The 13228-nt window shown below is 40.6% G+C and overlaps 1 protein-coding gene across 8 annotated transcripts in view; it reads right to left on the reverse strand.

The window, feature by feature from the left end:
* Positions 1-13228, reverse strand: part of OSBPL6 (oxysterol binding protein-like 6) — a 154824-nt gene that overhangs the window by 53713 nt on the left and 87883 nt on the right. For all 8 annotated transcript variants that reach the window (XM_010859762.1, XM_010859766.1, XM_010859760.1 and 5 more), the window contains 5 exons: positions 8651-8773; positions 5769-5822; positions 4601-4714; positions 4313-4483; positions 1274-1406 (listed from right to left, as the gene is read on the reverse strand). In XM_010859762.1, the coding sequence (XP_010858064.1) occupies positions 1274-1406; positions 4313-4483; positions 4601-4714; positions 5769-5822; positions 8651-8773 (595 nt within the window). The remainder of the gene's footprint in view (positions 1-1273; positions 1407-4312; positions 4484-4600; positions 4715-5768; positions 5823-8650; positions 8774-13228) is intronic.

Below are 13228 nucleotides of genomic sequence, written 5' to 3' on the forward strand. Positions count from 1 at the left end.
GGAGAGGTCAGGATGGGGAGAAAGGAGGGTCACCCCCAAGGCTGGCAAAAGGGCACAGGGATGGGCCACAGAGTATTTAGAAGCACGCAGAGAGACAGAGACATCCCCCACCAGTCACGGGCTTCTTGGCATCAAGGCCAATATCTATTTTGGCCACATGAATGCACTTTTGTCCTGGTGGACAGTCTCCATCTTTTCAACAACGCTGGTGGCCAGGTTGAATGCCACAAGCATGTACAAGGAGGCAAAAAGTAGAGGAGAGGCTGACTGTCTGGCACAGCCAAAGAGGCGAGCGAGTCTTCAGTATGTAGGACAGTGAGTTCAGCTTCTTCCCCAACCTGAAGTTCATAAAGGCAAAGTCAAAGTCATATTTTTCACATAAATATTGAGCTTGGGATGTGGAGAGAACTAATAAAAATGCCGCAGACTTTGACTTCACGCATGTGTAGAGCAAAAAAAAATTTGTTTTGGTCAGGGCATGAACACAGATCACCAAATTTCAATTTTTCTAAGTGAGGTCATAAAATAATGTAACATTTCACCATAACTTTATAAAGGAAAAAATTTAATATTAAAAAAAGAGTTAGGCTGAATATCGCCTAAAAATAATTTAAAAATTAAATCAATTTAGATTTATTAAATACCTGTTATTCTTTTTTCTTTTCGTTTTTGAATGTCAAATGAAAGCCGTCTCACAGACTGGAAATGGTCTGCGGATCCAGTTTGAACCAACATGCTCAAGTTCATGACATGGAAGGAAAAAGCTTCTGCAGGTCAAGAGGCTGAGAGATGGTATAATGAAGGAATTGTGTACTAGTTCAGAGCATTCAGTAACTGATCCAGAGTGGGACACCACCACCAGGTAATGGTGGCTATAAGATGTGGTATAACATGGCTATTTATTGCCGGTAGTTGGGGAACACACACTGTTCTGCAGGCCAGATAGAGCACCAGAGAAGCAGCCGTGTAAGTGACCTAGTGGACTGTCAGGAGAGAGGGCGGGGGGTGCTCCCAAGGCAGCACTCAGCTGGGTGATTGCCCCCAGGTGCAGGGTGTGGGAGGCTAAGGAAGCCAGAGGAAACTGCTAAGGAAAAGAGCTGAGAGGGCTGCAGTGGGTGGAGTCAGCGTAAGGGCGAAACCAGATTCAGTAGTTCTGAGGGTGCAGGAGAATGGACAGGAGAGAAACCTGAAAGGTGAGGGACCCACGCAATTTGCCCCTTTTGTGTCCGTCTTGTTGGCTCACCCTGAGAGCCCACACCAGGCATGAACTGACCTTCTGCACACCTGTCCATCTCTTCCGAGTCCTGTAGCCAGGCTGCCACCTTGCTCTGGCCGGTCGTGCAGGTTGCAGGGAGGCTGCTGCTACAGGGCAGAGGGGACTGCCATGGAAAGCTGTTTGGCTGCACCTACAGCGAACAGCAAAATGTGTAGGGTTAGGCAGGAATAGTACATGTAAGTGACTAAAAAGAACACTAGCGTCCTCAAGGCGACATTAAACAAGGGGGGAAAAGGACAAGCTCAAAATATGTAAGAAGCCTCTTGGCTAAATGTGGTACAAGCTCAGGGGAGTCAAAATTCATAGGTGATAACAACACTCGTTAAGCTGCCGTCTCCACCGTACAATGAAGCGGACAGTGCTTAAGAATGTTATACTTGCAAGGACCTGCCAACTCAAATTTTCAATGGTTTTTAATTACCCACTAAGTTATGGTTGATAGTGTTGTTCTTGTAGCCCTCAACTCACGACTGAAGGCCTTTACTTTTTGAAAGCTCTCTGTACCCTTATGACTAACTCATGGTGTTATCAGCCACTTGTGATTCTTAAATACATTATGCACCAGCAAGCATCCTTTCCATCAAAATATTGAAAACTGCATATTCAGCATGACATTGCATACTAAAAACTGTAACATATAAAATGGCAGTCTTGGGAATTCCCTGGCACTCCAGTGGCGGGGACTCGGCGCTTTCACTGACGGGAGCCTGGGTTCTATCCCTGGCCAGCAAAGTAAGATTCTATAAGCCACACAGCATGGTAAAAAAAAGAGGCAGCCTTGGCAAGTTATTATTATCTATAGCTGACAGACTTTCTATTAAAGAGATTCTATGTGAAATAAAGTTGTATGAAGTATGTAGATATTAAAGTGAGTGTGAGAAACACTCCAAGAAAAAAGCAGAAACTTATTCCCCTAAACCTCAAAAAATTTTAAAACTCCATACTTGACTTTAATATTCAATTACAACTGATTGTGTCTCTTGTAAATCATTATGAAGTGAAGGATGCACATGCTTAGCAAATCCAGATTTATTCATCACCCGCACAGGGCCACAGAGCAATTAACATTCTGGAACCTCATCATTTGATGCCTAGAAAGCAAGCAAAGTGATAAAAAGCTCTTTTCACTCTTTATTGCATTTTGATAAATGCAATGGAAATCTTTCACTGAGTTAGATCTTAGAGGTATGTCGTTTGTAATGAGAGCAATACATCTATGAAAACCAGAGCTGAAGCCCTTTCTTATTCCAAGGCAAACAATGGGGAGGATTTGGTTTCAGTTCTCCAGTCTCAGATGTCACCCAAGTTATTTAATACATAACACAAGAGATGAAAATAATGCATCTTTTGTCAACACTCTGTGCCAAAGACACAGGCAGAATCTGGAAGAACCAAATGATTAAATATGTATATATATTTAATATCCATCTAGAATACATTTCTTGTTTAACTTGGACTAACTCTGGGATTCATTCCACTTTGTGATGAGAACACAGGAAGCCCAGAGAATCTTGGGGACTATCTTGAACATCTTGTGTGTGTTACTCAGTAAGTGCCCTGTTCCCTAATAACCCCGATTTACTGATTCATTAGTCCTCTGGAGAAGGAAATGGCAACCCACTCCAGTATTCTTGCCTGAAAAATCCCACAAACAGAGGAGCCTGGCAGGCTACATAGTCCATGGGGTCACAAAAGAGTTGGACATGACTTAGTGACTAAACAACAATTGATTCATATCCTTATATTTCAGAAGTAGTTAGTATTAGGGTTAATCCAACACCCTGTTTCTAGGAGAGAGATTTTCCAGAATGAAATATGTCTGAGAGCCTTGTGAAATACTGGGTTAGTCAAAAAGTTCTTTTGGGTGTTTCTGTAGGATGTTATGGAAAAACCTGAATGAATTGTTGGGTCAACCAAATATGATTAACAGGATTTAACAAAAATTACTTAAGTAATTTCCATCAAAACAGCAATAGCTAAGTACAGCTGTATTTAATTTAATCTGATTTGATGAGTCTTCCAGTTACCCCATGAGGTTTTTCAATGCTTTGTAAGGAAACTTGGATATATGTTAGTCCATACATCCCTATGTAGGAAAACAGAGAAAAGCAGAACCTTCACTGAAACGCACTTAAACTCAGTTCCCTGTGGCAGCCAGTTGTTCACAGATGTCTCTATTCTCAATATCAGGTGCCAAGTAAGAAACTGGAAGAATCCTGGGTAGTGCAATGTGGCTATGGTTCAGAAAACCTAATTATTGCAGCAAAGGCAAAAACAGCTCTCTCCCTGTTCCATTGACTTAACCTTGCTTTTTTAACAGGCAACACCTCTAGTGTTTCAACACAGAAAAAAACAGCCCAAAGAATAGCTTCAGCCTCCCTTAATCTGGTACAATGGAAAAGACACTGATTTTGGAAACAAAGATGAAGAGTCAGATGGAGCTGAGATGAAGACTCAGCTGATAATATCTTCTGGAAAAATTCTTAACTGTCTCTGAGCTTTGGCTATATTAAAGACTAGAGATGAATGAATGTCCAATGCTTAACACAGTGCCTAGTCTCAAATAGGCCACTACTTATATTACTGTCGCAATCTCTAGCCCACTTGCCTTATCATGGGAAAATTCACTGGTCTCTTTCGTGGTCATGTATATATTACAGCTCAAGGCAAAAAAGCAAGTTTCATTCTGAAAACACTGTGGTCTTCTTATTACCACCCAGGAAGACATTGATTTCTAGGTGTTGATTAACCAAATGTTCACTCTACTCTCTAATATGCTTATAAAGCCATGTAAAATTAAGATGTAGTCCATTCATAGGAAAAGTAACTGTTAATTCTCTTGGTGATCCACATTTCCATCTAATCTATTCTATACTTGTAATTAACTTTGATGCTAAATGGCATCAAAGTTGTCTTCTGAGAGTTAGTTTACAAAGCCAACCTTCTCCTCCTGGTTTGTCAAATGAGACTCCGTAAATATGTCTGCATAATCTTCCAAGCAATTTCTGGGCTGACTTTTACATAACGAAGTCATACCTTTCCATCCACAACTGAAACATTAGCAGCTGGTGAGGATTCAGCTGTGGAGGTTGAAGGAAATATGTGAAAACTAGCATCTCGTGGTGATCTCACAATTTCATTCTGCCGATACAATCGATGATGGCGCAGTTTGGAGACCCATGCATCAAACCAGTCCTGGGATTTCACCTACAACAAATGAAAAAGAGGAACAGGTAATGGTGAAGCCAATCTCCTGTCTATCCACTAGTCTAGGCAAATGATTTCCCCAGATATTGGCATAGAAACCTCGAAAGGCATCTTTACCTTCAAATGATAGATGTGTTCTTCTGTGTCAAGGTCTATTCTCCGAGCTTTCTTTTTAATTGACATGACAGAGAGTCCCACATCGATGCTTCCATGGACCTTCCCTTTTTGGATCTGAAATCAAAAGACTGGTTAAAAGGCAGGAAGTGTATGTGATCTGATGTGTTTCTGTACTGAAGTGAGCTTAATGTAAACTCTCATTTACCTCCAGGAGATGGAAGATCACACCTCCTGAACAGAGAGGAAATGGATAAGGTTCTGAAGTTAAGGTCCTCAATCTGAGGACAGCTGAAGTTGCAGTGACTTCATGCCAATTTCAATAAGTAAGACTATTCATCTCATTCTTGTTTTGGTGTAACTATAATGTCAATTCTTTGTAATTCTAGATTACACAGTTTATATCCTAAGATACTTTTTCTGATTCCTAAAATAACTATGGTCCATCTTTGACCTACAACCCCAAACATACCCAAGTAATCAGCTAGCAGACAGCCGCAGGGTAGAAATGGGCAGTTGGGACTGAGTGCACAGAGCAGTCAGCTCATCTTCTGGTTGCCCTCATCTGATCAAGGACACACAGCTGACTCATGAAGGAGCTAGGGTCAGAACTGAAATCTAAGCCCTCTGTTATTTCTCCCACACACAATGATAAGAAGGAAAGCGTTTTCCAGTTTTGCATGCAAACAATAACTTTTGGTATTAAAGAAAAGTAATTTGGAATAATTTTAGAGCTGGGATGCTCAAGATAAAGGAATGTATGAAACAGAAATGAAGTCCATAGATAAGTCTTAAAAAAACATCAGTAAGAACACATGCTAAATCTCAGAAAAAGCACATAAAGCATAGTTTATTGAGAAATGCAGGGAAAAAAGTCTACTTGAGTTTTCTAAGACAGAAAGGGTGATTTTTGTTAGTTGGTGACTTCTAGGTTTAAGCTTCTGTTTTTAACAGCATACATTACAACAGTTAAATTTTCATGCGGCAGTTTGAGATTTTATGCTAGTTTGAACATAAGCATAAAACACACCTTCCATGCAACATGGAAGTTTGGTAGGTTGTTAAGTCTTACAGGCACAGAAACACATAGAAAACTATGGCACAATACTTGTACACTGCGGTGCTGACTCACTTCAAGCAGAATTCGAAACCAATCTTTTTGTCTACTTACATCAAGTGGTGCCTTTGAATACTTTAACATTCCATTATCCAGGACAAAAAAACGCTGCAACAACCAAACAGTCCCCAGTTACTATCAGTATTTTTAATTACATAAAACATTCACAAGTGTGGGTCTAATATTGCTTGGTACTTAGTAATCAATACGTTTGACCATTTCCATGTATTTGAATTTAGTGCACCTGGCCACAGCCAGTCACATGAAATGGTAAGGAAATCTGAGCTCGTAGGGTTCTTTTACACATAATCCAATGGGGATGAACTCTTTCACCCCAGTTTTTCTTGTCTTTTCTTTTTGGCTGTACCGCACAGCTTGTGGGTCTCAGTTCCCTGACCAGGGACTGAACCTGGGCCACAGCACTGAAAGTGCTGAATTCTAACCAGTGGACCACAGGGATCTCCCCCATCACCACGGTTTTTCTTAATGGGGGTGACATCAGAGCCTATAGCTAGGACTTTCTGAATAAACTACACTTGGGTGTTTTTCAAAGTAAGAAATGAGAATAAACAGTTAGGTCACAGTGATTCCGTGAGGAACTTGACTAACTGTTTACTTTTCCACCTTGGAGGTCAATTCTTGACTTTCCCTAGCTACCACCGATAATTCTGAAAATACCCAGGTCTGTAAATAGAAGCCAGTGGACTGGAGCTATGAATAATGAATTATCTGGAAAGTTTAAAAAGTAGCCTTATCAATATGCTTGCATCTCCACTTAGAAAAGTACTTCCATTTCACTATTAGTAAAGCAGATTAAAAATTATTTCTAAACTCTCTTAAGGGGGAATAAATATATATACGTGGAGTGGTTTCTGTCTCTTCCAAGATACTCCTGGTCCAGTCCAAATGAATCTAGCTATTTTTGATCCACAAACCTCAGGAACTCTTTGTGGTTGATTTCCTTTCCATGGACAATTGACAGGAGAACAAACAGTTCCCATGACCCAGTCACACAACGGGTCCAGGGGCCGCTAGTCTCCACAGATGCAGGTAAATTACTGTGGCTGGTAAACTACTCGGCTGGGAAGTTTTTATGTGACTTAGGAACTCTAGGCTGCTGAGGTGACAGGCAGTCGGGCCTGCAGACACCCTATACACAACTCACAGAAGGCCAGTGTAACCCCTTTGTTACAGATCTAGGGGGCAACAAGTAAGCACCGCAAGAAAGGATCTCTACAGCTGAAAACTACTTGATTTTTTGATGGCCTATGACTTGGGCAATCAAATGGACTGATGCTTGAATAAATACAGGATCACAGACCAGGAGCAAAGGAGACGCAAGGGAGGACGTACTTCTGCTCATGTAGTAAAATTTTCTAAGGGAAGATCCAGAGACAGCTGCTGCTGAACCACAGCCAATTTTGCTGAAACATGCACTGAGAGTGCTAAATTAAAGTCAGCAATTCAGATAAATGTGTTTCTTTGACCCCTTTCTTCTATTTTTCCATTTCTATCTATCAAAGAATTCTAGCAGAGATAAACTATAGGATGGTCATGGGGAGGAGATAAGCAAGGCCATTGATTTGAGGAACTGCAAAGGGGGAAGGTCAGAATGAAAGGCAAAGGTACTTCCAGGAAGGTGTAAGGCCAGTTGGCCAAAATCCAAGAGAGATCAAGGGTGGAGAGAGATTCCTGGTACCGGTATAATATTATGGGTTCGAGGAGACTGCCAAGGTTTCTGACAAGTGAGAAAGAAGAAGACTCTTTGATTTGCTTTTATCCCAACCTCAGAGATGGGGAGTTGAGGCAACATTTCCCATCTGTTAATTTTTAAGTCCTTTCCTTAATTTGCAAAAAATACATTTCCTTAAGGACGTTATAATCCATAACCTCCATTTTTGAGCCAATGGGCAGCAACCACCACTCCATTTGCACCCCCAAATCCATCTGCCTTGAGATGAAATCCATCAGCACATGTGGCAAGTAATGAACCTGTTCTTCCAGTGATTCTAGATAGATCCTGGTGGTCTATCCAAAGGCTTGTCTTGAAAACAGAGTATAGCTTGCTTCTCCTAAGTGTCCAGAATTCTTGCTACTGAGGTCATTGCCAACAATACAGTGCAAAATACTTTCTTCATAATTAAAACTGGAAGATGGAAAAATTATGTGGAGTTGGGGAGAGAGGAATACACCATATATATTAAAGGGCAGTAGACAAACTTCCAAGACAAGTGATTTTCCATCTTTAGTTTGCACTGGCAAACAATAATTCTAGGAATTTACTCCAAGAACTTAAATGGAAATTAATGTATAAGAATCTTCATCACAACATCATACAGTAAAAAATCAGACACATGTACACACATGAAAATAGAAATTGGCTCAGTAGTGGTGGGATATATAGCATAAATCCATCTGATGAAATACATGCATGAATTTGAAGCAGCTTAGAATTATAGGAATATTTAATAAGAACATATTTATCCTAATTTAAGTTTAAAAAGCAAAGTACACAACAGTACGTCTAAACTGGATTTTAAATATCATGTAAAATATTTTTTCTCTGCTTACAGACATTACAGAACTCTGACTTAAATAGATACGATAGGTTGCAGCTTTATGGTTAAAATAAGGCTGTGAAGTGAAGTCACTCAGTTGTGTCCGACTCTTTGCTACCCTATGGACACCAGGCTCCTCCGTCCATGGGATTTTCTAGGCAAGGGTACTGGAATGGGTTGCCATTTCCTTCTCCAGGGAATCTTCCCGACCCAGGGATCGAACCCAGGTCTCCTGCATTGTAGGCAGATGCTTTACCATCTGAGCCACCAGGGAAGTAAATAAAGCTGTATAACCACTTAATGACACCAAGTAAGAGCCTCTCTAATTATGAAGATGATATGAAGATGAAATGAAGATGAATGTGATTAAAATGTTACCTTGTGCCAGCCTTTTAAAGGCCATTTTCTCTTCTTTAGCATAAAACCTTCATGTTTGTCTGGTCTCTGGACATTGGTTTGGCCTATTTTCAGTCCTTCTATAATTTCCCAGCTGTCAGCTTCCTAAGAGAAAAGAAGAAAAACAAATCACATATTTCTCAGTGTTTGACGACACACTTAAAGCAAATTCCTAGGTAGAAGTTGCTTTTGAAACAGCACTCAACCCATCAGAAGTATGAACATCATTCTGGAGCGTTCTGTAACATCACACACAGCTATGCACTTATAACTGAAGTGAGAGCAAGTTCCTGGGTATACCTGGAGGAATGCAGGCCATCAGAAATGAGCTGGACAGAGGTGAAGTCTGGGGTAGAATGGTTTTGATTGCCTGCACTCACAAGATTTAAAATGCACTTTTCCAGGCAGTTCATCTCTGGGGACAGAGGCACATTAAAGTTTTAAAATAAGATCATTTTGATGAAACATGTTCAATTAGCGTGTGGGCCTGGCTTTCTGTAGAAATGAAAAGGCTGCAGCAGCCTAAGTGGCCCACAACCTGTTAGGCTGAAGAGCAGCGCTGTGGGCATCTGTTTCCTCTTGGTGAGGCTGCTGACATTTCCGAGTGAGCATAAAATGCCCCGCTTGCCAAATACCCACCCAGAAGTAAGTGCTTTTGAAGACATACGTTGTGAGAAACACACACCTTTGGGAGCCCGTGGAAAGAACGCCCGACTGCACAGCCAAAAATCTGAGCTTCTAGAGTCCATATTATCACCCTCCTCTGTTAAAAACAGACTCAATCATGGTTTCCTCTTCCATAAGATATGTTCTGTTCATCTATGTTGTTTTTTAAAAAAGCTTTTAAAATGAGTTGTCAGTATTTAAAAATCAGAGGATTTCAGACTTTAAAAATCCAGATTTCTAGTGTTTGTGGAAGCCTAAGATCTGGCAACACTGGTCCTGCCCTGGGGGATGGCAGCCTGCCTTCAGTCTGCCACAGTTCCCCTGGGTCTGCTTCCATGTTGGACAGCTGCTCTGTAGCAACATCCTGGGCTTTAAAATCCCCAGACCAGGTAATTTCCAAGGACCCAGGCAGCTCTATAGTAATTGCTGACCTGGCAAACACTCGTGTTCTAGATCTCAGGCTTGGGGCTCACTCAAGCAGAAGTAGAGGCAGGAACAATGAGGTCACATCGCATGCATGACTGCTGCAATCCTGCCCATGGAGCAGGGAAGCAAAATCTCTCAGCACAACCTGCTTGGCCACCTCAGCTCTGGAAAGCTGGATGCAGCTTCACGGATCAGGGCAGGCCTCTCTGCAGAACGAACTAACCAAAACTGACTCAGGAAGCTGCCTTCTGAGGGGTGTCCTATCAGCAATCTTCTTTAGACTACAGCACAGAGGCTTCAGCAGGAATGGCAAGGGGTTCTATCTTAGGGCAGATGGACTTGCCAGCCCAGGGTCTGGGTGGTGGCTGTCCAGAGTCTGCTGAAGGACTGTGAGGCTCTGACAGGACCCAGGGGCCAAAGGCCATAGTCAGTTCCTGACATCAGCCACGGAGATGGGAGGGGAGAGGGCTGCCTATTTACCATCCATGCCTCTTTCTTCTGTCTTCTCCTTTCATCTCAGAAGCTGCTTGCCCTCTGCTGTGTGCTTAGTAGCTCAGTTGTGTCTGACTCTTTGAGACCCTGTGGACTGTAGCCTGCCAGGCTCCTCTGTCTATGCGGATTCTCCAGGCAAGAAAACTGGAGTGGGTTGCCATGCTCTCCTCCAGGGGATCTTTCCACCCCAGGCATCAAATCTAGGTCTCTCATATTGCAGGCAGATTCTGTACCATCTGAGCCACCAGGGAAGCCCACTTGCTCTATGGCTGAGTCAAATCTATGTTTAAGTCCAAATATGTGTAAATGGAGTGGGATTTTCACAGAAAATTGTTTCCAGGAGATGTGGCTGAACATTGCTTCATGCTAACATCATTAAGCCTAGGAGATACTCCTGGCTTCTGAAGCCAGCACCATGCTTCAGCATCTGACTGAAGCCCAAGCCCACAACCACCACCACCCCTGAGAACTAATCCAAGATCACTGCCATTTCTCCATCTTCTTGGTCATCTCTGAGGGCGCCTAGTGAATGAACTATTAATACATCCCTCACAGAAATGCAGCTACCGGTCTTTATCTGGTGACATTAAGAACCTTTTAAAGGAGCTGTAAACTTCCCTGTACACAAGAAAACAACCTACAAAGTGATTCTCTACTTAAGTACTGTCAGAAACTGCGATTGATTTGGTCAGAACCGTTAATTAGATATGGTAATTTTAAAAAAATATTTCTTTCTAAATAAATCCACTGCCTACCTAAAAAAAAAACACAAAAAACTTCTGATGAGACAATTTGGCTCTGTATCCTATTTTTAGGACAATAAAAGGCACTGTCATCAGGAGTGCAAAGCAGAGTTCTTTGGTATATTCATTTTTAAATACTGAACTGCAATTCAATCCAGGTGAGCACTGCTTATAAATAATGAGAGAATAATAGAAGAAAATAGAAGGTTCTTGTACAAAGTCCAGTTATCTTTGCTTTTCACTCCCATCAGCGAAGCAGATAAAAATGATTGCTTTTTATTCCATAAAATTAATAGATTTCTATAGATTTCTTTTAGAAAGCCTTAATGTAATCAAGAAATTAAAAGAATAACTCTCTACATATGTCTACCTATATTCATGAACACTATCTCTGGTCTTAGAGAGATATCAGCTGTATTTAATGATATTTCTATTTTTAGTAGCCCCATCCATGGATAGCATCTCCAGAAGAAGAGCATTTTCATTTTTGGCTAGATTTTATCTTATTTGAAGGCTAGTGTTCATCTTTGTTTATTCTCTCTCCATTTGTGACAAATACTCTGCATTACTTATGAAAATGGAAATCTTTAATAATAAGTACAAATGCTATTTGAATTTTTTCCTAATTAAATTCAGAATGTAGTAATAGCTTGTCCCTATGGCACTATACTACTGATCTCTATCACAGCAGTTTTTTTCTTCTTTGGAAATTTAACTACAGAGGGAAAAAAGGGGTGGGCCTATGTGGATAAGATAGAAAAAGCAAAAAGTTAAAAATGTATTTTGTAAACATACATGCAGCAGTTCTGAGCAGGTAACTGTACTCACTCTGATTCAGCATTACTAAACCCAGCAAAAGAAATTAGGAAGAATCCTAATATAGTTCTTATAGTTAATAAATAAACTGTCAAACAGACAAAAAAGCAAGGGATAATGCCACAGCAAACAACTCTATTTCAATTATAAATACTGATGATAATGTTACAAATAAGGTGTGTAAGAAATGAAAATCCTCTCAGGACTTAGTACAATTCATCTCTATACTCAGTAGACCAGGTCTGTTTTGAGAAAGCTAAAATTGCTTTCTGAAAATTGAATAACTATTCCTAATTTCAATTAATATCAATTTTCTTCTTAAAGTCACCAACTTTCATAGGTTTATGTATATTAGAAACAGAGTCAAAAACCCTAACATAATCAGTACTTGAAACAGATATACAAACACTTTTGCTATTACAGAAGTTTTAAACATCTTTGATCTAGTAACAATACCCCAAAACAGAAAGCAACCTGATAACAGGTTTCCTAGGCTGTTCATTTGGAAAAAAAAAAAAAAGACATTTCCTTTCTCAAGAGTCTATTCTATAGGCGCACATGTGTAGGTGGTGGATACGTGAAATGCTTTAGGAGGTGAAAGTATCAAACAAAGCATTTGAACAAATCCTGAGACAAGACTATGTGTACTTAAACAGTGTTCTTCCACCACCAAGCAGTACCCAGAGAGCCCATCTTCTCTCAAAGGGGCTGAGGGACGGTGAGATGCTATGGTGTCTGGATTGAACAGGACTCTCTGATTTCATGGGGTCCCAAGAGAGCTGTTACGTATTTGTACAAAAACACAACAAGAATATGAGTCACACGGCAAGATCTAAGCAGGCAGATGCATGGAGACGGAATGAGAAGTGGATGTTGCCAGGGTCCTACCCAGATCCCAAAGTGGGTGCTCAATCAGGGTGGGCCACCTTCTCCATCTCCCCTACACGGAGTTATTCTCTCTGTCCTTTAGCTGTGTCTTAAGAGAGAACTAAGGTTTCAAAGAGATTTCTGGTCATATTGACCAAGTAGACACCCTCTGTTTGCCATTCAAATAGAAATAAGATTGTTTTCATTTCTAAGTTGTTTTTTTTTTAAACAATTTAATAACTCCCTTATTTTAGTTTGGCAACCTGCTCTTATCTGACAGAATAAAGTCTATGGCTTGTAACACCTTCAAAGTATAAAGAGGTACTATATTCTATAATTCAATAGCGTAATAGAGCATTCTTTTCACAAAGGATTGTATTTAATGTAGGAAAAGCAACATGGGTGAATCAGTTATACATACTTAGTTAACCTTTTGGGAAAATAAAGTGCTATTTTTGTATTTGGATTCAAAATCCCCATGCATTCTATTTTCTGAGTTTCTCAATAGGGGGGTCTGAAAATCTCAGGGAATTGAGCAGGGGATGAGAAT

This window comes from Bison bison, unplaced genomic scaffold, assembly GCF_000754665.1.
Source record: "Bison bison bison isolate TAMUID 2011002044 unplaced genomic scaffold, Bison_UMD1.0 scf7180017864460, whole genome shotgun sequence".
Classification (NCBI taxonomy): Eukaryota; Metazoa; Chordata; class Mammalia; order Artiodactyla; family Bovidae; genus Bison; species Bison bison.